General features: G+C 66.4%; 4 protein-coding genes across 4 annotated transcripts in view; 2 read left to right on the top strand and 2 right to left on the bottom strand.

The window, feature by feature from the left end:
- Positions 1 to 2,336: 2,336 nt before the first annotated feature.
- On the top strand, positions 2,337 to 3,478 carry EMIHUDRAFT_444764 (hypothetical protein; the record flags this gene model as incomplete). Its single annotated transcript, XM_005772522.1, has 4 exons — positions 2,337 to 2,415; positions 2,483 to 2,587; positions 2,658 to 2,974; positions 3,046 to 3,478. Coding segments are annotated over 4 exons (805 nt in total), but the record flags the coding sequence as incomplete, so codon positions are not given.
- Positions 3,479 to 4,216: 738 nt separating this feature from the next.
- Positions 4,217 to 8,774, bottom strand: EMIHUDRAFT_470009 (hypothetical protein; the record flags this gene model as incomplete). Its single annotated transcript, XM_005772521.1, has 8 exons — positions 8,371 to 8,774; positions 6,527 to 7,441; positions 6,161 to 6,395; positions 5,981 to 6,072; positions 5,607 to 5,829; positions 4,911 to 5,461; positions 4,641 to 4,814; positions 4,217 to 4,570 (listed from the first exon to the last, which is right to left on the bottom strand). The coding sequence occupies exons 1-8, from the start codon at positions 8,632 to 8,634 to the stop codon at positions 4,217 to 4,219; spliced, it is 2,808 nt and encodes a 935-aa protein (XP_005772578.1). The 5' UTR covers positions 8,635 to 8,774.
- Positions 8,775 to 10,103: 1,329 nt separating this feature from the next.
- EMIHUDRAFT_117743 (hypothetical protein) lies at positions 10,104 to 19,381 on the top strand (the record flags this gene model as incomplete). The annotated part of the gene is made up of 12 exons (XM_005772520.1): positions 10,104 to 10,363; positions 10,514 to 10,709; positions 10,781 to 10,843; positions 10,915 to 11,082; positions 11,196 to 11,717; positions 11,793 to 12,509; positions 12,738 to 12,997; positions 13,664 to 13,715; positions 13,821 to 13,901; positions 14,009 to 14,089; positions 14,196 to 14,447; positions 17,105 to 19,381. 12 exons carry the CDS (start codon positions 10,104 to 10,106, stop codon positions 19,379 to 19,381), a joined length of 4,929 nt encoding a protein of 1,642 aa, XP_005772577.1.
- Positions 19,382 to 22,195: 2,814 nt separating this feature from the next.
- EMIHUDRAFT_117742 (hypothetical protein) overlaps positions 22,196 to 22,441 on the bottom strand; it is a gene marked incomplete at both ends in the record, with an annotated part of 14,141 nt that continues 13,895 nt past the window's right edge. The window contains one exon of the mRNA XM_005772519.1: positions 22,196 to 22,402. Within this exon, the coding sequence (XP_005772576.1) occupies positions 22,196 to 22,402 (207 nt within the window). The remainder of the gene's footprint in view (positions 22,403 to 22,441) is intronic.

Raw genomic sequence — 22,441 nt, 5'->3', positions numbered from 1 at the left:
CGTTGGGTAGCGGCGCGCGCAAAACGGGGCGAAGTTGGGGTCGAAGCAGGACGCGTTACCCATCGGCGCGTCCACGTTGATCCGGAGGCCGATCGTCAGCTCCATCAGCTCCTCTTCGCACAGGCGTGAGAATTCGGACTCCTCTCTCTGCTGCACCACCGCGCGCTCAAACACCGGCAGCGCTCGGAGGCATGGCGACGGCATGTGGGCGCAAAGCCCGTCGGAGCACAGCTCGGTAGGAACGCCCAAACCCCCCCAGGTCTTGCCCCGCTCGCCAAAGTTCGCGTCGTCTTCGAAATAGTCCTCCTTGCTCACGTACCAGACGCCGTCGATCGTAACGCCCACCACGCCCTCCTCCTCTGGAGGCTCCTCGGGGTCGGGCCCTGACTCGTAGTCTGTCGATGGGTCGTCGTCGGGCGCGTCCTCGTCGTTTAAGAGCTCGAGAGGGCTTTCGTAGTCGAGCATCGCACGCGTTCGCTTGCAGCCCTTTGTGTGTGTCTCGAAGATGCATCGCAGCGCCCGATCAACGTGCGAGGTCTGAAGGTGGTCCGCGAGTTCTCCACTCGCATAGCTGCCGGCAGCGCGCGTCACGAGCGCGGCGTTTGACAAACGAGGGAAGCCAACGATGGAGTACCGCTCGTCTGCAAACACAATGAACAGGCGCTGCAGGGCCGCCATGCTGATCGGAGGCTGCCCAATGGACTCGCAGTGCATCGCCGCCGCGAGAAACGCCTCTGGGATCATTGGGTGCCGGCCGCACATCCGAGCCAGATTGTGTATGGTGGCCGTAGCGCGCGGTGCAGTGCGGCGTGTGTGTGCGAGTGATGGCTGCTACCAGGGACCTTGGGCTTGTATTATTAACAACGAAGGCGCTCTCAATATGCCATGTCCGCCTTGCGTTGCTTCATAACATCGAAGGCTAAGAAAAAAAATTTTTCTTTTCTTTTGAGAGCAGGACGCCGGGTTTGTCTTGTGTGTGCATGTCGGGCCTGGGTATGTGTGAGGGGCAGAGGGGCGGGAGCGTGCGGGGCAGAGGCCCAACGTCGGGCGGCTTGTCGGGGTCCGGAGAGTTCGAGGCGGGAACGAGGAGGGGAGAATGGGCGGTCGGCGTCGGGGTAGCAGGCTGCAGGGCGTACGGGGTAGCCGTCACTTTCCTGCCTCACAAGGGCGGGGCTGTCCCGGAAAGTGAGAAACGCCGGGCAGCGTGGCGCATTACTGAACCCTCCCATACGTGCTTGTGCTTCCCCCTTCGCTGTCCCATCTCCTCATCTCTTTCCCGCCTGGGCGGGGCGGTGGGCGGGCGCGCGGTGCGGCGCGGCGTGTGCGTGTGTGCGACTGCAACGAAGGACCGCTCGCAGAGGACCATTGGGTTTGTACTATTAACAACGAAGGCGCTCTCAAAAAGAAAAAAAAAGAAGAAGCAAAGAACCTCGAGGTTTGAGCGTGCACGGTGTTGAGTGAGGGCGGGCTCCTCGTTGGGCCCGGCCCATGAAGCTCCCGCCCGACCCTAGCGCGGCGGCCCACGACTCGCCCGTGCCTCGGTCTGCGAGATCGCCACCTCATCTGCCGCAGCTCCCAGCGGCGCTTGCGTCCCTGACATTCCTTGACGCCACGCACAGCCGAGACTTTGCCGGAAGCCTCGCACGGCGCGTAGGGCTCGTGCTCGGCGGACCCGACGCTGAAATCTGCTGGCGCATCCTTGAGGACAACTCCGCCGCAGTAGAGACGGCGCTCGAGTCAGCGCTCGAGTCAGCGCTCGAATCGGCACGCGACAACGGAGGCGGCAGCGAGGATACACTACTTCCCCCTCTCCCCGCGCGTCCGGTCGGTTCGGAGTGGTGGGGTGTGCTCCGTGATCGCGCGAGCTCCCTAGGCGCGCTGGCCGCTCGCCCGCACGCCGAGAGTGCAGACCCTCTGCGCCGTTGGGACGCGGCGCCCTATCCGAGCCGCGAGCGCTTGGAATTGGATGCGCTCGACGCGCTCGTCGAGGTGCTGGAGATCTGCGAGGGTGTGCCGACGAGAGTGCAGGAGCGCGCAGGCTTTCTGGCCAAGCCTCTGTGCTCTATCTGCTATGTGGAGGCGGTGCGGCCGGCGACGGACGACGAGATTGCCGCCGGCGTGCCGACCGTTGAGTTTGCCTTCCGCTGGCCCTGCTTCCACGAGATCTGCCAAGATTGTGCTCTCCGCGACGCGGTGGAGCAAGGGGACGCCTCTGTGCCACTGGAGGACCTGGATCTCAAGTGCCCCATCTGCCGCGAGCCGGTCGCCTGGCCGTGGTCCACCAGCGTGCCGCACGTGGCCGCCTCGCGCGGCCGAGGGGCGGGGCCCTCGCTGCTGCAGAGCAGCACCTACCGCCTTCCCGACGAGCGCCTGCTCGAGCTCATCACGCCCGAGCGCGCGCGAGAGACGAATCCGGTGGCGCCTTCCCCTTCCCGCCCGCTGAGTCCTCTCCACCTTCCTTGACGCCGCTTGCCATGCTCAGGCCGCGAGGCTTCCCCTCCACGCCGCCGCCGCCTACACCGACTCCGAGGCGGTAATTCGCCGGCTCATTGAGGTACACCCCGAGGCTGCTCGCTCGCGGACCGCGGTGCGTCCGCGGCGGGATTCAGCGGAGGGATTCGGTCTGGCGCTCACCCTCGCACCCTCTGCCCTCTTAGATCCTCGGGGAGCTCCCTCTACACGAGGCCGCGCGCTGCACCTCGTCGCCCGACGTCATACTCGCCCTCATCGAAGCCTATCCAGACGGTGTCCGCGAAGCCAACCGGGCGCGTTCCCCAAAACCGCTCCGCCCCGCTTCGGCCTCTCAAGCAGCCGACTTTGGTTGCCGCAGCCACACACACACCCGAGCGGTTTCTATCACTCCCGCGCCCAGGCTGACGAGACGCCGCTGCACAAGGCCGCCTACAACGTGTTTCTTCCGGTCGTCCGCGCGGTACTGGAGGCGTACCCCGAGGCGCTGCACATGGCGCAAGCGGTGCGGGCTCCTTCCCTGCCGCGTCGCTGCCGTCGGCCGTGCCCTCACCTCGCGCTTGCTTGCTCGAGCAGGCTCCAGCCCATACCGGCCCCACACCGGGGCGTATCGCCGAGCTGCATAACCGCAATCCGGACGTGGCCGCGCTGCTGCACGAGCGCGCGGCGAGGTTCGGCTGGTTCGCTCGCTTCCCTCGCTTCCTCTCCTTTGCCTGGTGATGCCCGTGTGGCGTCGCGCCCTAGATCTGAGCGGGCATCTCCCGGCCCGCCTTCCCTAGTCCAATGGCATCCCTGCTCAGCTATAGTTCAGTTGTACGATGATGCGCGAGATTGCGCACGCACACGCTCCTATCATCATGGGGTGTTGCATGAATCTTGACACTCGAGAGTGCAGTCGAGGCATATATGCCTCGAGTGCATGTGTGCACCGTGCGCGAGCTCTGTGATACAAGAGATGGTCTGCAGTTACACAATACCTCATTTTCAATAGCTTGCGACATGCAAACTCCACATCTCTCTCAGCACTCAGGAACACAGAGGTGAGACGACATCTCCGGACACCGGTGGCCCGGTGCGCGGAGTCAGAGAGCAAGAGGACCCAAACTGTGCGGGTCTGGGTTCGGGTAGCGCGCACACACCAGTGTGGCACATGCAACGTATGACAGTGACTTGGGTACGCCTCTCCCACGGCGCGAAACAGCGCCAACGGTGGGTACATGTTCGCGGCGTGCGGAATGCCGCCGGTGGCGGCGCTGCCAGCCGCCTCGGCACAAGCGAGGCGGGCGCGTCGTGTGCGCGCGCGTGTGGCACATGCAAGAGATCCCGAGCGGCAGTGCCCATCGACAATCACGCCGGGCAGTGGCGTGCGTGTCGATGGCACTGACAGAGAGGGTGCGTGCCCCGTGCCGGGCGAGGCACCGAGGCAACATGCAGCACGGGTGCCGTGGAGGGCACCCGTGCTAGGAGGGCACCGAGCGGGGGAGTCGCCCGGCAGCGAGGAGACGAGCGCGGCGCACGAGCGCCTCACTCGTTGACGTCCATGTCCTCGGGCACCTACAGAGCAGGAGCCTGTGAACTTGATGCGAGAACGAGGCTGTGGCGAGTGCAAGGCTCGGCGCCGGCTCGGCGCGTGCTGCAGGAGCGAGGTTGGCCGCCGCGGCGGCCACCGACTGGAGCCGCTCGACCCACCTCCTCTTGAAGTCAGCGGCCGCCTACACGCAGAGCCTCCCCTCACAACGAGTCGCTGTCAGCTTGAGACGTGCGTGACGGCGTCAACCGCGCGCAGCGGCTCCAGGTCGTAGCCGCTGTCGCGCAGCATCTGTGCGAAGGCGTCGCTGCCGCCGTGCAGAAGCCGCTTCTGCTCGGCGGCGAGCTGCGAGAGGTCGAGCCGAACCGAGGAGCGCGCCTCCGCGAGGTAGACGTTGATGGCGCTGACGTCGGCGGCGGTCGGCTGCTGGCCGTACTGCACCGCAACGTGCAGCAGCGGGAGCACGTCCGGCCCGGGCAGCACGCCCGCCTCGCGCAGCGCCGCCACCTCCGGGTGCTCCTGCCACAACATGCGGACGAGCGGGGGCGACTCCACGACAAACGGGCCCGTGACCTATGGACGCTGCGAAAGGGGTGAGAGTGCAGAATTGCTGCGCAGCCGCGTCTCGTGGGCCAGCCTTGACGCCGCGGTTGTTGCAGAGGTACTCCGCGAGGGCGGTGAGCTCCGCGGGGCCGAGAGAGAGGATGCGCCGCGCCATGTCGTGGACGACAGCCACGCCGCCCCAGCGCTGCCAAGCAGTGCGAAAGGCCTCCGACTCGACCACCTTGAGCAGCGCCTCGCGCTCGGTGAGCAGCACCTAGGGAGAGCCGTGAGGAAAGGGTGAGGAGAGAGTGGGCAGAGGCCGGCCAGCTCCATCTCGCGCCTCGGCCGCGCCCGCCGCCGCGAGGGTCACCTCGGCCACCTCCGCCGCCTCCGCCGCCTCCTCCACGGCGGCTGCGTGTGCGGCCTCAGCGGCTTCGAGGGCGGCTGCCCCCTCGCTCGAGTCTGCCGCCGCCGCTGCCGCCACGTGCAGGTTGATCGAGGCGGCGTCGGCGGCCGCTGCAGCCTCGGCCCCCGCGTCGGCGGCTGCCTGCTGCGCGGCAGGCGCGGGTGCCCAGCGGAAGAGCACCTTCTCGACGGACAGGGAGCGCAGCCGCGCCCCCCCCCACGCAGGGACGAAGGGCCGGAGCGCGAGCTCCGCACGCTTGCCGACCTGCCGCAGCGGGAAGCACACCCTCCACTCGCCCCGGACTGGCGAGTTTGGGGCCGCCGGGTGGTCGACGCCGTGCGGCCGCCATGGCACACCCAGCGAGCCCCCCGCGCGCAGCTCCGTAGTCAGCGCGCCCAGGCCCGAGCGCATGATGCCAGGCGCGCCAGTGGAGAAGGTGCCAAGCGCCTTCGCCATGTTGCGTGTGTTGATCGTGGCGCCCGGCACCTTGCCGGCGTAGAAGAAGCGGAAGACGCCTAAATCGAGAGCGGCGCGTGGGTGAGGGCGGCACGGTCGGTGAAGACAGCTCATCGGACAGGCCTGTCTCGGACACGCGGCGAAGTGCGGAGGCGATGCGGAGGTTGGCGTCGTACTCGGACACGTAGGCCTCTTGCTGGTAACGAGCGTCGGCGACGTGGACGATCTTGATGAAGGGGACGCGGCGGATGCGCGTCACGCCGCTGCTGTCGGTCACGAAGGTGTACTCGATGGCTGCCCAAGTGCTCTGGAAGGAGATGTACGTGAGGTACGGCGCGGCCGCGAGCGCGCCGACCCAGGCCGGGCCGAGGGTGGCGTGCTGCGCGTGCAGCCAAAAGACCTCGTGCGCGTACTCGCTGAGCCGCACCTGCAGGTACGGAGTGGGGAGAAGAGGGGTGGCCTCGTGGGGAAGAGAGGAGGAGAAGAATCTCGGCTGGAATGTTGGCGGAATCTCGGTGGAATCTCGGTGGAATCTCGGTGGAATCTCGGTGGAATCGAAACGGAATCTCGGCTGACACCTGCCACGCCGCCCACCCGAGCGAGCCGACGCTCTTGCCCGCGAGGAAGGAGAGGAGGCGGAGGCCAAAGGCGGCCATGCCTCGGTCGTCGCCTGCCGGACAGGGAGGGGAGGGCGAGTTGGGGTGGAGGGGTGTGCATGGGGCTGTGGAGGCAAGAGGGCGGGGGGGGGAGGGACGCACAACAGATGACGCATATGATCGCGGGCAGGAAGTGCAAGCACAGCACGTATCCCATCTTGACCATCGAAGGGTGGTCGACGAGGAGGCCGAGCTGGTAGGTGGTGATGCCGGGGACGATGAAGGAGAGGCAGATGCCCGTGTACTTTAGCAGCCAGAGGAGGTTGCGGAGCAGCGTGATCAACCCGGCCTTCACAAATGAGAGGGGCGCCGGGCAATGCCAGCCAGGGATGCGCACCTGTTGGAAGCAGGTGAGGCGTGGGGTGTGTGTGTGTCGGGGGGGGTGGGTGGGTGGAGGGGCGGGCGGGAGGGGCGGAAAGGGCGGGTGCGCGCCGTCTGGCTGGCGAGCAGCGGCAAGCAGTGGAGCACGCTGCCCGACGCGGAGGCGATGGCGCGCTGCGGCAGCTCAATGAAAGAGTTGTGGGTCCACTCTGCCGCGCGGCTGAAGATGAAGAGCATCGAGGAGAGCAGGGACGGCAGCAGCAGGAACTGGAAGATGCCAATCGGGAGCTTCGTCGTTTTCAACTGCACCGCTGGCGCAGCCGCGAGCCGCGCACGCTCCTCTTGCCGCGCGACCATCTGCTTCCCCATGTCGCTCCGCGCCACGGCCAGGGCGGCGTGGCCGAGCGAAGAGAAGCCGCCAGGAGGGAGGAGCAGCCAGCGGTCGGCGTCGCTGAGGAGGCTGAGTACATTGTCACGGCTGTGACGAGATCCGCACACGGCATCAACAAGGGCGCTGCCGTTCACGTAGAAGCGGCCGCCTCCGCCGCCTGCGACAACCAGTCTCTTGAAACGCGAGAGGTCAACGTGCTCCTTGTCGGCCGCCTCCGCCGCCTGCCCGTCCGAAAGGTCATCGCCTCGCTGGTCCACAGCTGCCTCTCGAAGCTCTTCCTCGGCTCCCATCTGCTCGCGCACAGCAACGCAAGCATCGAACAGCGTGTCGAAGGACTGGTAGGACTGGACAGACGCAACGGCATCGGAGGGCAGGTGGACACCGAAGGGGCGGGCCTTGAGGCAGCGGTCGAACTGGATGAACTTGGCGCCCGTTTCGGACTGGGCCCTCAGCAGAGAGCCCAGGCCACGCCGCTGCATCTCGGCATGCACTCCGGCGAGCACGCTCTCGCGGCGATCCCACTCGCCAAAAGCGACGCCTTCCGGCGGCCTGCCCTCCATGGCTGGCGTCGGGCGGGGGCCGAACTTCTTGACCTCGGCGTGAAGCCTCTGCTCCTGCGCCTGAGCCTCTCGGCGCTCGCGCAGCTCGGCCGCCGTGGCTCTGGCGCTCGCCTTATCACGCGCGTGCTGACGCTTGTCTTGCCGACGAGACGACCGTCGCATCACGGCGCGGCGCCAGCGGGGCGAGGCGGCGGGAGCGAGGTAGCGAGGTGAGCTGGGCAAATGCTGAGGATTCGGTCTTTGCCGTTGGTATGGCGGCGCCTGGCGGAGGCCCCCCCTCCCAACAACATACCTACAACTCCCCCTCTCCGGAGGCGAGCATCAGAACCGCGGCGCCGAAAAGAACTCTGCCATCGAAAAAGAACTCTGCGCGCGAGGTGTGCACAAACAGGTGTGAGAGAGAGAGATCTTTGAAAACCAACATCCAACAAGAAATCTTCTCTTCAAGGTTCCCTGCAATTGGATCGCACCTTCCATCGGCCGGGTTTGAAAGCTTTTGGGCAATGGCGCCGCTGTGCAACTCGATCCGGCTCTACGGCTTTGGCGGTGGCGCCAACGCAGACGGGCACTTCATGAACCAAAAGACGCACAACTACAGCGCGGAGCACAGGGTGCTTTTTCAGGTCGTGTCTGGGCTGTACCCGGACTCCGGCTGGGAGCCCACCAGGGGCCACCCGAACCGAACCGATGCGTATGTGAGGACGTTTGCGTGGTTCCGGGCCCACGCGCTGAGACTGCTGGACGCCGGCAACCTGTCCATGGCGGGGCGAGGTCGAAGTTAAGTCGAAGCTGAGCTCTTGTTGGGAGCACTTGGAGCGCACGTAGTTATGGTGGGAGCAAATCCTCTCGCCGGTGACGCGCAGTGTGTGTGCGCTCAGTGCACTGTCTCCGAGCTCTGTTCCCAAGCCAAACAAACCCGCCTGCGCGACACAGCACCAAGCGAACGAGCGGACACTCTCACACCGCCTGCACAGCTCACACGCCTGCATGAGCTCTCAGAGCTGCATGAGCTCTCAGAGCGAGTTGACGCGGCGGCTCACCGCACGGGCCGTGCCGGCCGTGACGAGCTCTTCAGGCCGCGTGTAGGACCCCTGTGGCCGCGACTCCTCAGCCTGCCGGTCGTACGACGCTCTCGACGCTGCGGAGCGCTTCGTGTACTCTCCGCCGACATAGCCCAGGTCTCCGGCCTCCTCACGGAAGCGGCGCTTGGAGTCGATGTCTTCTTCGATCGCGCGGTACACGGCGCGCTCCTTCTCCTTTCCTGTCGCCTGCCACGACTGCGACTGCACCGCTGCCTGTTGCATCGGAAGCCGCCGCCGGCCGGGCCGTCAGCAGCGCGAGCGCCGGCCCCAGGGACAGGGCGGCGCGGCGACCGGCAAAGAGAGAGTGAGCTGACGAGAGTGAGTGGATTGGCATCGAGCCAGGCGTCGTCAGTGTAATGCCGATGAGAATGGTGCCATTTCTTGCCCCGAACCGGATTTCAGTTGTTGTGCGGTGCGGCAGCCATTTTTCTTTTCACCACCAAATACAGCGACGGAGACACCCCGCCGCGCGTTGCACTGCCTCCCCCCCCCCCCCCCCCGGGGGGGTTCCCTCCCCTATACTCCGTCTCGCGCGTGATCGCGAAGCGCAGCACGCACGTGACAAAGTCGCGCACGTGCGCGCGCGTGCGCGGCGTGCGCGGGCGTGCGCGTTGCCCTCTGAACACTGTGTCAATACTGTCCCGTTTTGCTGTTCACAGCTAGGGACGGCCTCTGCAAAGTCAAGCCACCCCACCACCACCTACCTACCTACCTCCCACCGCAGCAAACCTTCGGCTCCCGCTCAGAGGCTCGCCGGGCCCGTGCTGCGCGCCGAGGCGGCGCCGAGGCCGGCGCCTTGCACCCGGCCAGCGGCCGGCACCGCCTCGCCCCACAACTGACCGCCCTGCGGCCCCTGCGCAGGCGTGCCGCAGGCATCGCTCAAAAAGCGACGGCCGGGTGTGGGCTGCTCCCTTGCCCCGTCACCCGCCGCGCCCTCACCCGGCCGCCTCACCGCGCACGGAGCGCTCGGCTGCTCGCCGCCGCCGCCGCGCGTCCCGCGCCGCCACGCTTGCCCCTTGCCGGACGCGCGCTCTGTGCAGCGGCGCAGAGCGCTCGTCCCTGGCACAGTCGGAGCAGCGACCGCGCCAGCGGTCGCTGCTCCGCCCCTCCGTCGCGCGCGCCGCGCGCGCGCTGCCGCCGCCGCCGCCGCCGCCAGCCATCACTTTGTTGGTATAGTATACCCCACCTTCACCCATCACTGTGAGAGTCGTGATTTCTTGTTTGTTTTGGTTAATAAAAATCTCTCCCATGCAGTGATTTTTTTAGTTTCCCATAAGGAAGGTAGGTAGGTAGGTAGCTAGGTAGGGGCAGGGGAGAGAGAGAGAGAGAGAGAGAGAGAGAGAGAGAGAGAATAGCTCCGCCGTTCATGGAGGCAACCGATGCGAGTCGACTGGTGTGTGTCGTCGTGGTTTCGTATCAAGAATTCTCTCTCTCTAGGGGCAGGGCAGGGGCCGGCCAGGTTTTTGCAGAATTTCATCATGACGTACGGCCAAGCAAAAATACTTCACGCTGTAGGGTGTTTTTCTGTGAACGATTGCCTCTCTCTCTCTCTGAACGATTGCCACGGCGCCTGGGTTGTTGCACGTCAGTTTAGACCGTACTCAGGTTCGACTCCCTCTCCAGGCGCCCCCCGCGATGCGGCGCGTGTTGGCCTTTGCGCGAGCGTGCCCGGCCGCTTCGCCCCACATCCCATGCGCTGCAGCGCGCTCGTGCCGTGCCCGCCGTGCTGCGAACGCCCCGCCCCGCGCGCGGCTCGCTCCAAGGCTCAACCGACCTATGTGGTTCACACCCGGATCGCGTGCAGAGCGACGGCCCAGCGCGCAGCCGCGAATCGCCTCCCTGCCTACTGCGCCCCCTCGACGCCCGAAGCGAGTCCGCGCCATACTCCTCCCATTTGCGATGCTGACGCTCGCCCGCCGTCACCTGCGCGCTCGCAGATCCACCAAACAAGGTGGGACGAGGGGAGCCGCCGCGGCTTCTTGCAGTTGGGCCTCAAGCTACGTACGCTGCGAGTAGGTGCGGCGCCCTTGAGCCCCCCCTCTCGATACCCCCTCTCAAAGAGGAACTCAGCCCACTACCACTCGCCATCCACCCCTCGCAGGTACGGAGTCGACTCGATCAACATCATGTCAGAGAACGCGCGCCCGACCGACCCGCCGACGTCCCCCAACGTCGTCACCAAAAAAGCGCCGGCTCTCAAGCCGGTCACCGAAGACGCGCCGGCTTTCAAGCCGGTCACCAAAAAAGCGCCGGCTCTCAAGCCGGTCACCGGCGCAGCGGAGGAGCCCGCCCCGGCGGTGAGCGCCTTGCATTCTGCGCCGTGCGTCTGCCGACCAGCTCCCCCACCCGCCCTGCTTTCACTGCGTAGGGCGACGCCGACTGGGCCGCCTCGGCGGCCAAGGAGTTTCCAGCGGAGGAGCCCGTCCCGGCGGTGAGCGCCTCGCACGCCGCGGTGCTGCACGCGCAGAGCTCAACTATTGACGCACCCTTGCGCGCGCCCAGGGCATCGCCGACTGGACCACCCCGTCGGACCCGCGCCGCAAGAACGGGCGCAAGGGCGCGTCCGCCCGGATCGTCCGCACCAAGAGCATCCCGGTCGGCGGCAAGAACAGGTTCAGGGCCCTGCTCGGAACGGACGGCAACGAGGGCATCCTCGGTGGCACCGGCAAGGTGACCGTCGGCTCCACGCCGTCGACAACAGACTCGGTGCTCGTCGCCTGCGTATGCGGCCTCCTCCCCCGCTCGCCGCTCTCACACGGCCAGTCTCGCGCCCTCTTGTTCAGGGCGCGACGGTCGACGTCGAGACGACCACGATCATCACGCCCGAGGGCTCTGCCGCCGGCCGGTTCTCGTGGCCAAAGTCCTACAAGTTGCTCCGCCTCTTTGGCATCCTTGCACTGTTCTGCCTCGGAGCCGGGTTTGCGCACTTTTCGTACTCTGCCACCTCCGCGCTTCTCTCCTCGCAGCGGTACGAATCCCCGTGGCCGACATCGCCTCTCGCGACCGTCGCGAAGCCGTTCACGCCGGCATCGCCCAACGGCTTCTGCGAGGTTGGCGGCAACGACGCCAGCTCGTTTGTAGCCATCGCATCGTCGGAAAGCGCGCCCGCCAACCACCCGGTGCGTGCTCGCTCGCGCGTGCTAGTATCCGCGCCGCGCAAGCTCGTGACTAACAGCCCGCGCGCCGTTCAGGGCGGACGCGACGTGTGGGAAGCACTGATGGACGAGATCGGCGAGGTGGGCGAGCCGTTGCACCTAATTGGCGAGCCGCTGGCGTCCGTCAAGGAAATTTACGAGAAGCAGCCGGTGAGCGCCCCTCTGGCTCTTTGTGTGTGCGAGCTTTGTAACCCGCTGACTGAACGATTGCCTGTTTGCGAGTAGGCCGAGGCCGACTTGGAGACCGTCCCGGCCTCGCGCAACAGCATGGAGCGCAAGGGCGAGCCTGAGATCGACCTCGTCGGTCCCGTCTACAGCAACAGGACGGGGGTCATCGCTCGGGGACGCGACACCGTCTTGCCCGTGAACGACACGTCGCCCGAGTTGCGGCCCGCCGACGCTGGGAAGCCTGGGATGCTGGAGGTGCGGAAGCTGGTCGAGACTGGCCTCGGCGCGCCCGTCGCTAGCATGCACGCCGGTGGCGAGTGGCGGGCGAACGACGGATCGACGGACGCTTCTCGAGTCCCAACCAAGGACCTCTTCCTCCAGCGTTGCCGGGCCATCGAACCTCTTCTCGCGGCCACGCTTGAGGGGCCGGCGTGGCCTGCAGAGGTCCGTGCCGCTCAGAGTTCCGACTCGAACGCGGTCGAGTCAGACATCTTCTCGGTCTCAAGTGTGTGCGCCGACTGGCAGCCACGCTGCGCCGCCCCTGCGCGGCACGTGGAGCCTCGCCACGCGCTCACCGACGAGCGCTCCAAGACCGACAAGTCTCCCACGGGCCCGCCGGCCGACGAGCGCTCCATCGAGCTGCCCTTCCCGTTCCACTTTCCCTTCTCGAGCGGACCCTCCTCTTCTGTGCCTGGCCGCGCACGGCTGCGCGGTCAGCTTTGGGCTGCCTTGTTCTTGCTGCTCGGAGCGTGCTGGTGCGGCGTGCTGCTCTCGGTGCGGAGGAGCACCTCCAAGCACCTCGTGCGGTGCCGGACGGGGTCGAGGCGCGGCGCGTGGCTGATTCTCCTCGCGATGCTCCCGCTGGCATGTGCTCCGTCGCCCTCTCCGTCCTCTCCGCCGCCGCCTCTGTCACCGCCGCCGCCCTGGCTGTCAGTGACTGATGTGGAACCCCTCTCTTGTGGCTTTACCACGGGGGATGACACCTCGTCCTACAGCGACCAGATCGGTAACGAATCCCCGGACGCCGTCTATACCTTTTGCGCCTGCGCCTCGGGCATCCACACTTTCAACTCGTGTGGCTCGAACTTTGACACGTGGCTGAGAGTCTTCACTCTCTCTGGGTCAGAAGTAAGCAACTGCGACGACTGTGGCGATTGCGGTGCGCAAACCGTACTGGACGTGTCGCTCTCGGCCGGCACGTGCTACTACATTATCGTCGACGGATATTCTTCGAGCAGCGGTGCCTACATCCTCACGACAATGTGCCCTGTCTCCACCTGCAGGCCGTCAGAGCCACCGTCCTCTCCGCAGCCGCCGTCGCTGCCACCGCCGCTTCCATCTCGGCCACCGCCGCCCTCTCCGCCCTCTGCGCCGCCGCTGACCCCGCCGCCACCGCCGCTGCCGCCTCCGCTCCCACCCCCGCCTCTACCGCCGCTCCCCACCGGCTTTGTCGCCGCGGTGAGCGAGGCCGAGCTCCGCTCCCTGATCATGGAGGCTGCTGATTCGCAAGCCGACGTCTCAATCTACCTGCCGCCCAGTGCAGACTTCAAGCTGTTCAGCCAGATCAGCTGCGGCTCCGACATCAACGTGGCCGTCGCGAGCAGCGGCGAGGGCGCGACGCTCGACGGCCAGGAACAGACCAGGCTCTTTTACCTCACGGGCGGCTGCAGCCTCACCCTGCGGGGGCTGACCCTCGTCAACGGGAGGAGTGCAGGCGAAGGCGGCGTTGTGTACGCTTACGGCGCAGGCGAAGTCGAGATCATCGAGTCGACGGTCAGAGATTGCTCGGCTTATGTGCGCCGCGTAGAGCTAGCCTCCCTCCAGCAGCGCCGCACGGCAGCGGGGCGAGAGATCAGAGGGCCACGGCAGCCTCACCCCGCTCCCTCCTCGCAACCGCAGCGTGGCGGCGTCGTCTCCGCGTGGAACAGCGGTGCGGTCTCGATAATCGGCTCGAACGTGTCGGGCTGCTCGGCTGGCTGGGTGCGCCGCGAAGAGCTAGCCGCACCCCTGCAGCGCCGCACGGCAGCGGGGCGACAGTGGAGAGCGCCACGGCTGCCTCACCCCGCTCTCTCCTCGCAACCGCAGTGGGGCGGCGGCGTCTACGCGATTGGCAGCGGTGCGGTCTCGATCATCGACTCGGATGTGAGGGACTGCAGTGCTGACAACGTGCGCCGCGTAGAGCTAGCCGCGCCCCTGCAGCGGCGCACGGCAGCGGGGCGGGAGATGGAGAGGGCCGCGGCTTGCCTCACCCCGCTCTCTCCTCGCAACCGCAGTCCGGCGGCGTCGTCTACGCGAGGAGCAGCGGTGCGGTCTCGATCACCGGCTCGAATGTATCGGGCTGCTCGGCTGGCGAGGTGCGCCGCGTAGAGCTAGCCGCCTCCCAGCAGCGCCGCACGGCAGCTGGGCGAGAGATGGCGAGGATCGCGGCTGCTTCACTCCGCTCTCTCCTCACAACCGCAGGACGGCGGCGTCGTCTTCGCGCTGGACAGCATCTCCCTTTCCATCGCGGGTATCGCTTTCATCGACAACAGAGCGGGGAAGTCAGGCTCGGTGCTGTACCTTTCAAACACGCCCTCCTCGATCAGCGACGCCTCCTTCACCGGCAACACCGCTGGCGACGACAAGACGATACAGACCGACAAGCCGATAGACTGGGACTGCCGCTTGGGCAGCTGGATGCCGACCGAGGGCGCCTTTAAGGGCGACTTCAGCGTCCCCGAGTGCAACCTTTGCCCCGCTGGCTACTACGGGAACACGAGCGGCCTCACCAACTCCTCCTGCGATGGTGCGTGTAAGCGAGGCCACTTTTGTCCCAAGGGCACAGCGGAACCGCTCCCGTGTGCGCCTGGTTTCTACATGCCCGTGATTGGCGCAGCCAGTGCCGAGTCGTGCCTCCCTTGCTCTCCGGGGACGAGCCAGTCCACAGCCGGCACGGACCGTCCCTGCGACGAGTGTCCTCCCGGCACGTTCGCCGATCAGCTCAACGCCACCAGCTGCACCGACTGCCCCGCGGGAAGCTTCTGCCCGAAGGCAGGCACCATCCAGCCCCTCGACTGTGCCGCAGGGGAGTATCAGAACCTCACCGGCCAGGCTGCGTGTGTGAAGTGCCCTGCTGGCGAGTTTCAGACGGAGCGCGGGCAGACGTCGTGCGATTTGTGTGCCGCGGGTGGGTACTGCGAAGTCACAGACGACTGTGGCGGCGGCTTCACGCCCTGCCTTGCGGGGAGCTACAACGAGAAGACGGGCAGCAGCTCACCCGACGCCTGTCAGCAGTGCCCCCCCGGAACCTCTAGCCCGACCGCCGGCGCAGACAGCAGCGAGACGTGCGCGAGCTGCCGTGCTGGGACTTTTGGCGGCGAGCCCGGGCTGAGTGAGTGCACGGACTGCCCTGCCGGCAGTTATCAGAACGATACGGGCGCGACGTCCTGCCGCGAATGCGAGAAGGGAAGCTACTGCGCCAAGGGCGCGTCGGCGCCGCTGCCGTGCGATGCGGGTACCTACTCGGACAAGACGGACCTTACCGCCGCCTCGCAGTGCACCGACGCCTCGCCGGGCCACTTCGCCACCACGGGCTCGACGCAGCAGACGGCGTGCGCCAAGGGCAGCTTCGCTGCCACGGCCGGCCTCTCCGAGTGCGAGCTGTGCGCTGGCGGGACCTACCAGAACGACACGGGTGCGCCGTCCTGCCTCGACTGCGAGCAGGGCAGCTACTGCGAGCCGGGCGCGTCGAGGCCGCTGCCGTGCGAGGGCGGTTCCTACTCGGACAGGACGGACCTGTCGGCCGCCTTGGAGTGCACGCCCGCCGATCCGGGCTTCATCGCCGCCCGGGGCGCCACGAAGCAGACGGCGTGCGACAAGGGCAGCTTCGCAAGCGGCACGCGCAACGAGGTCTGTGAGCTGTGCGTCGAGGGCTCCTACCAGGGCGCGACCGGCGCGAGCGAGTGTACCGACGCCTCGCCGGGCCACTTCGCCACCACCGGCTCCACAGAGCAGACGCCGTGTCGCGAGGGCAGCTTCGCCGCCGGCACGCGCAACGAGGCGTGCGAGCTGTGCGCCCAGGGCTACTACCAGAACGAGACCGGCCAGGCCGCCTGCGTCCGCTGCGCTCCCGGCAAGTTTTGCCCGCAGGGGTCATCGCGCGAGCTGGACGCGCAGTGCTCGCCTGGCACGTACGCCAACGCGACGGACGCCGACGGCGACCCCGAGTGCCTCGCCTGCCCCGCCGGCTCGTCGTGCGCGGGAGGCGGCGCCGCGCCTGCCGTGTGCTCTCCGGGAACCGCAGCCACGCCTGCTCAGGGCCAGTGCACCGTCTGCGATGAAGGGACGTACCAGCCGGACTCCGGAGCCGCGGGCTGCCTCGAGTGCGCGCTGGGTACGTTCTGTCCCAAGGGAAGCAGCGCTCAGCTGCCGGCGACCTGTCCCGCGGGCTTCTACAACGGGAAGGCGTCCTCCACGCTGGAGCGCCTCGACGATTGCGTCGGTTGCGCGCCTGGCAGCTTCTGCGCCGGCGGCGCCGCGCAGCCAGCGCCTTGCGCTCCAGGCAGCATCGCCCCCTCGGCTAATATGTCCGCGTGTGAGCTGTGTCCGATCGGACGCTTCGCAGCCTCCACCATCGAGTGCGAGGAGTGCGAGGCGGGCACCTACGCTGCGAGCGAGGGCCTGTCGCAGTGCACCCCCTGCCCTTACCCTACCGGCTCCGACAGCGGCGACGTCACCTGCTCCATCTGCAAGGAGGGCTTCTACCTGCGGGACGCGAGCGCCCTTCCGGATGACATCTTTCGCTTCCCGACCGAGCACTGCAAAGCGTGCCCGCTGAACGCCAACTGCGCGACCAATACCACTCTCGAGACCCTCGGCGTCCGGCGCAACCACTGGCGCGCCTCGCCCCTCACCACCAAGGTCCACGAGTGCGACGCCTCCGACCACTGCAGCGGCTCGAGCGGCGCAACGGAGACCTCCCGCCGCCTCGTCGCGGCGTCTGGCAGCGCCGGCCCTGGCTGCGATCTCGGTCACACCGGCCCGCTCTGCGAGTGGTGCGTGAGCGACGAGCAGTACTTCAGCCGCGCGGAGCGAGGCTGCACCGACTGCCCGACGACAGGGCGGTTCGGCATCCTGGCGGGAGTCGTCGTCGCTCTCGCAGGGACAGGGCTCGTCTTGTACCGCACCCTCGCCCGCGCCGAGGCGTGGGGCCGCCTCAGAGCACGTCTTGACATCTGCGAGTCGCAGGTCGGCGTGCAGCCCCCTCAGTCACCCTGCAGCCACTCTGCCTCTTCCTGCCGTGGACTTTCTGCCGATCATAGAATGGAAGTAGCCCGTCGCTGCCTCACACACTGCGCGTGGCGAGACACCATTCGCATCATTTGCCTTAGGTCGGCTTCCAGCCCAAGTTCAAGATCCTGGTCAGCTTCTACCAGATCGCCGCGACGCTCGGCCCCGTCTACGGCGTCCGCCTCCACGAGGACTTCACGCGCTGGACCGACTTCATGGACGCGATCAGCCTGGACTTGCTCGGCCTCACCTATCCGGATGCCTGCATCGGCTCGATGGGAGACCGGCTCCTGCTCGCAGGCTTGTGGCCGATCCTGTCTATCATGCTCGGAGGCGCCGCCCTCGCCTGCTGCGCCCTCGCGGAGTGGCTCTTGTCTGGTCGCGCCGACGCCCTCCGGCGCGACCTTGTGCGCGCTACGCTGCGTCGCCTCCTCTACTGGGCCATCCTCGTTGCCTACCTCGTGCTGCCCTCGGTCTCCCGCTCCATCTTCAAGGCGCGGCAGTGCGAGTCGTTTAATGTCGACGACTTCACCGGGGACAGGCGCTCCTACCTCGTCGCCGACCTCGACGTGCTCTGCAGCGCCGGCGACGACGAGTTCAGCGGCCTCGACACGTACTTCTGGGCCTTCTTCGTCCTGTGGCCGGTGCTCGTGCCGCTAGCCTTCCTGGCGCTCCTGCTTTCGATCCGCTCCGAGGTGCGGGCGCAGCGAGTCAGGGCAACGGCCCGAGCCAGCCGCTTCCTCTGGCGCGACTACGACCCGCGCTTCCTCTTCTGGGAGGTCGTCGATCTGGGCCGCAAGCTCTTCCTTGCTTCACTGGTGCTCTTCATCCAGACAGACGACGGCTCGAGCAAGCTGCTCCGCCTCTTCGTCGCCTCTGTCGTCTCGGCCCTCTACCTCGCCGCCCTCGCCCTCGCCCGGCCCTTCAAGCGTGACGACGACCTCTACCTCGCGTGCACCGCCAATCTGTTTCTCTCCTGCTGCTTCACCTCCGGCATGGTGATTCAGCTGTGCGAGAGCGCCGCCTACGAGGACATGTGCAAGACCCTCGTCGGCTTCGACAGCGCGCGCGGAGCGAGTGAGTTTGTGATCGCGCTCACCGCCGCAATGCTGGCCGTGTCGCTGCTCGTCGTCGTCTTCAAGACTGTCAGCGCCGTCCGCGCGCCCACCATCCGCCTCTCCTCCTCCGGCCGCCCCCCAGTCCTCGAGCTGTCCCCCGAGTGCCACTTCCACGGCTTCATCTCGCACTGCTGGGGGACCGGCCAGGACCAGACGCACACCGTCGTGCGGCAGCTCCAGCTTCTTCTCCCCGGCGTCCGGATCTGGCTCGACGTCGACAATCTCGAGGACGTGGGCAGGCTCGAGGAGTCGGTCAGAGACGCGACGACCTTTCTCGTCTTCCTCAGCGCGGGATACTTCAAGAGCTTCAACTGTCGCCGCGAGCTGTACGCGGCGCTAGGCTCGAACCGGCCCTTCATCCCGATCCAGGAGGCTGACGTCGACAAGGGCGGCGCCTCGATCGAGGCGCTGAAGGCAGAGTGCCGCGAGCACTGCGTCGAGACCGCCCCGCCGGCCTACCCCTCATACAGCGGGCCTAGCGAGATGCTCGCGCGCGTGTTTGAGGCGACGCCGCCGATCGTGTGGGTGCGGGTGAACGCCTTTCAGCTCGAGTCGCTCAAGGCGGTCGCGCTTCGCATGCTGCTCCACTCTCCTTACTACGCGAGCCGCCCGGCCGAGCTCGCCGACGGCGTGATGGTGCCCGGCCAGGCGGGCCCCGTTGCCTTCAGCGGCCCCGTCACCATCCTCGTGTGCCGCGACAACGAGGGCGCCGTCGGCATTGCAAGGGAGCTCAATACGGCGGCGAGGGAGGGGCGCGGCTCTGCCGCCAGCTCTACCGCCAGCGCCGAGACGGTAACGATCCGCGATGCGGAGGAGGCGCTCGAGGGAGTCAACGCGGCCCCGCTCTCCGGGCACGTAGTGTGCCTGCTCTACCTGAACGATAAGACCTTCCTGGACGCCGGCGGCGCCGTCGCGCGCCTCGTGCAAGCGGCGATGGACCGACGCATCGCCATCACAATGGTCCACGAGCAGGACCCTAGCTTCGGCGGCGTTCCGTTCCGCAACTTTTTCCAGCAGACGCCGCAGGTGCTGCTGCAGCAGCCGTACAAGCTTTTCGACACGGTGGCGGTGCCGCTCTTCCCGGCTCCGGAGCACCGCACGGTGAGCTTGCGCCTCGCGCTGAGCAGCATGGGAGCGGTGCCGTGCGACGCGGGGCCGCTCCAGCGGCGGTGGGAGCTCCTCCGCCGCCGCATAGCGGTGGCGCGCCTCGTGCGGCGGCGCCCCGCCGAGCTGCGCCAGCAGCCTGTGGTGCAGCCGTAGGACGTGTTTGGCGATACCTCGCGCGCCCGAGCGTGCGCGCGCCGCGCCGGGATGTAGGTGGCGCCGATGTCCCTGTGCGCACGTGAGTAGAGCGTTCCGTACTCGAGTATTGCTTTTGCCTCGACCGGAGAGGCTACTTCCGCAGATCGAGCTCTAGCGGGGGTTGTATTTGGCTAATGGTTTGTGATACCCTCTAGGGGGGGGGGGGGGGGGTGGTTGCGCACTTGCCAGGGCAGCGTTGTGGAGATGCCTCTCGACACTTCGAGCCCGTGTATCCGCCGTCTTTGAGCAACATGGAAGATAGTAAATTGGCCCCCGCCCAAGTCCCAAAACACACTTCAGGGTTGGCAACAGAGAATCAGATTGTCCGATACATTACTCAGGACTCAACTAGTAGAGGGTAGACAGCGCCCCAAAATCCACCAGTCTGGGATTTCGCGCAAAAGCTTGACTCTGAAAAGCTCGCGTGTACCTCCTGCGAGCGCTGTGGTCGCCGCAGACAAGCTCCGACTTGACGGGCGCATGAAGACGTGATGCCTCCATGCGCCCGTCGCGTCGAAATCGACATGCGAGTCGATCTTTGGCCCGCCAGAGGTACATGCGGCGTTTCGGGCGACAAACAGCGCTGCGACCGCGAAGTGGCGGTGGACATGCTCCCATGTTGCCGACGCGGCGCCGGAGTGGCCGTCGCTGCTCGCCGCGACCACGACGGCTACTCTGATACTCCGGGCCGACCCGTCCTACCCGACGGTGGCACTCTTCCACGTCTCGCTCACTCTGAGAAAATTCTGAAACGCCGTGCAGCAGAGTCGCCGACGAGTCGGTCCGCGTGCTTCCTCGTGTCTCGTACCGTTCTCACACATCCATAAACTCACTTTGGCCTCACTGAAGCGATGCCTCAATCCTGAATCCTCAGATTTTAGATTAGGACGCTGTCTACCCTCTAACTCAGTGCATTCGGCTCGAGCCGGCAAGACGAGCCCGCTCTTCGTACGGGCCTCTAGAGCACCTCCCTCTCCATGCGCGTCACTGCGCTGAGCAGCTCTCTAGGTTGCCGGATAGCCGCGTCGAGAGTCTAGGTTGCCGGATAGCGCGAGGTTTTTGGCGTTCCCTCGAATAATCATTTCACACCAAGGGCTGTTGCTGGCGCCCTCCTTTGTCCCTGGGCTTGTGTGAATGGAGCTGTTCTCGAGGTTCTCAACGTGGATATCCTTTGGCCGCGTTGGGTAGCGAGGATTGGTGTAACGCGAATGGAGCTGTATTCTTGGGGTGAGTGTATCGGGCGCCTCTTGGAGGGGGGGGGGGGGGGGGGCTCTTAGCGCCATCGCCATGGTGCTGCAAGCAGCGCCGGGCGACAACGGCTTACTGCCTCCCGGCCCCCCTCGTGGCAGCGAATTGAATTCTCAGGCGGAGTGAGCAAACAAAGAAAACGCTGTCGTGGCGCGAACAATTTTAGGCGCGGAGGCGTGCGGGGCGGTGGGCTTGCAGGTTGCAGCTAACTAAGATGAGGGGAGAACTGAGAGATTGAGCGGATTGGAAACAACTCTCTCTCACAGCAGACATCGTTAAGAATTCTCCATCGGCCCTCAGTCACTTGTGCTTGAGCAGTCACTTGTGCTGCTGCGGCTTGTGTGAGCTCGACACTTTGAATGCCGTGGGGCTCCTGCCCGTGTCCGGGTGTGGGTTGTTGCACGAGTATATGGGACACGATGTCTCAAATATGAGGGGCTTTGACTCCTACCAGCTCCTGACGCTATCCCTGGCAGCTCTAATGACCAGGATCAGTAGTGCTATAATAGAGGGTGCCCATACTAGCGCAGGAGCTGCCACACTCGCCCGGACCGTCCCCTTCTGGGGCCGGTTCCGCAGCCCGCGAGAGCCGACAGCGGGGCCGTGCCGCGGGTGCCTACTGCCGAGTGCCACAAACACTGCGCCGTCCCGCCATCACCTACAGGCTGTCTTGTGTGATGGTTGGGATGTCCAAACGCCACCATCTTGGCTCTTGCGACCTCAAACCCGCGAGCTGTATGGGTGGTCCTGACGTCGACAGACGCCCGAGGACCACGGTGAAGCTGAGCTGGAACGAGTCGACAAGTCTCGTCTGAGCCCGTGGCGGTCGCCGGCTGAGTCGCTGTGCACGGACCGGTACCTCAGGCGTCACCTCCGCAGCCTCAGGTCTCACACTCCATCACCTCCGCCGGGACGCCGTCGGTGGCACGCTCGGCGGCGAGTTTGTGGCAGCTCCACAGCGAGCGCGGCATCGAGCCTATTCGGTCTGGTCGGTTAGGCGCACTCCCTGGGTGCCAGGGAGTGCGCCGAACGCGCGAGCGGTGCGTCCTGGCAGCCCGCGCTGGCTCCGGAGCTGCCACAAACTCGAGACACGCTTTTTTGGGACATTTTCGACGCTTTTGTCCCATATACTCGTGCAACAACCCGTGTGGAGATGCGAGGGTCGCCCCCCCTTGCCCCACCACTTTGTGTGTGTGGAGAAATTTACCTGACCTGACCTGAGCTCGACACACTGCTCTCGCGACTGCCCCGCCCGCCCGGCACACCGATCACCGTGTGAGACCATGCGGGGGTGAGGTAAAACCACGCTACCAGCGATCGGCCCCAAGATCAGATAAGGAGGTTACGAGATTTCCCTCCCCGCTTTACACAATATCGAGCGGTGTACTCTCCCGGAGAAGTGTGTCGCTGCTGCTGGCTCTGAGACACGGGAGCCGGGGGCGGGGCGGGGGGGCTGGGCAGGTGGAGCAGGTGAGCGGCGTGGCAGCCGCCAGCCCGCAGGAGAGAGAGCGTCCACAGCGCACTTCAGCGTGCCTTCGCGTCGCGCAGCTGCACGAGCGTGACCGCAGCCTCTTCGACGACCCACTTTTCGTTCGAGATCTCGTTGACGAACGCCTCGTTCTCCGAGACGGTGACGACGGCGCCCTTGAAGTCCTTGAGCGCCTTGGTGAGCGCGGCGACCGAGTCGTTGTCGAGGTAGTTGGTCGGCTCGTCGAGCGCGATGACGTGCGGCTTCGACCAGAACGCCGCGCAGATGACGAGCCGCTGCCG

This window comes from Emiliania huxleyi, assembly GCF_000372725.1.
Source record: "Emiliania huxleyi CCMP1516 unplaced genomic scaffold EMIHUscaffold_358, whole genome shotgun sequence".
NCBI lineage: Eukaryota > Haptophyta > Isochrysidales > Noelaerhabdaceae > Emiliania > Emiliania huxleyi.
This window is presented reverse-complemented; position numbering and strand designations above follow the sequence as displayed.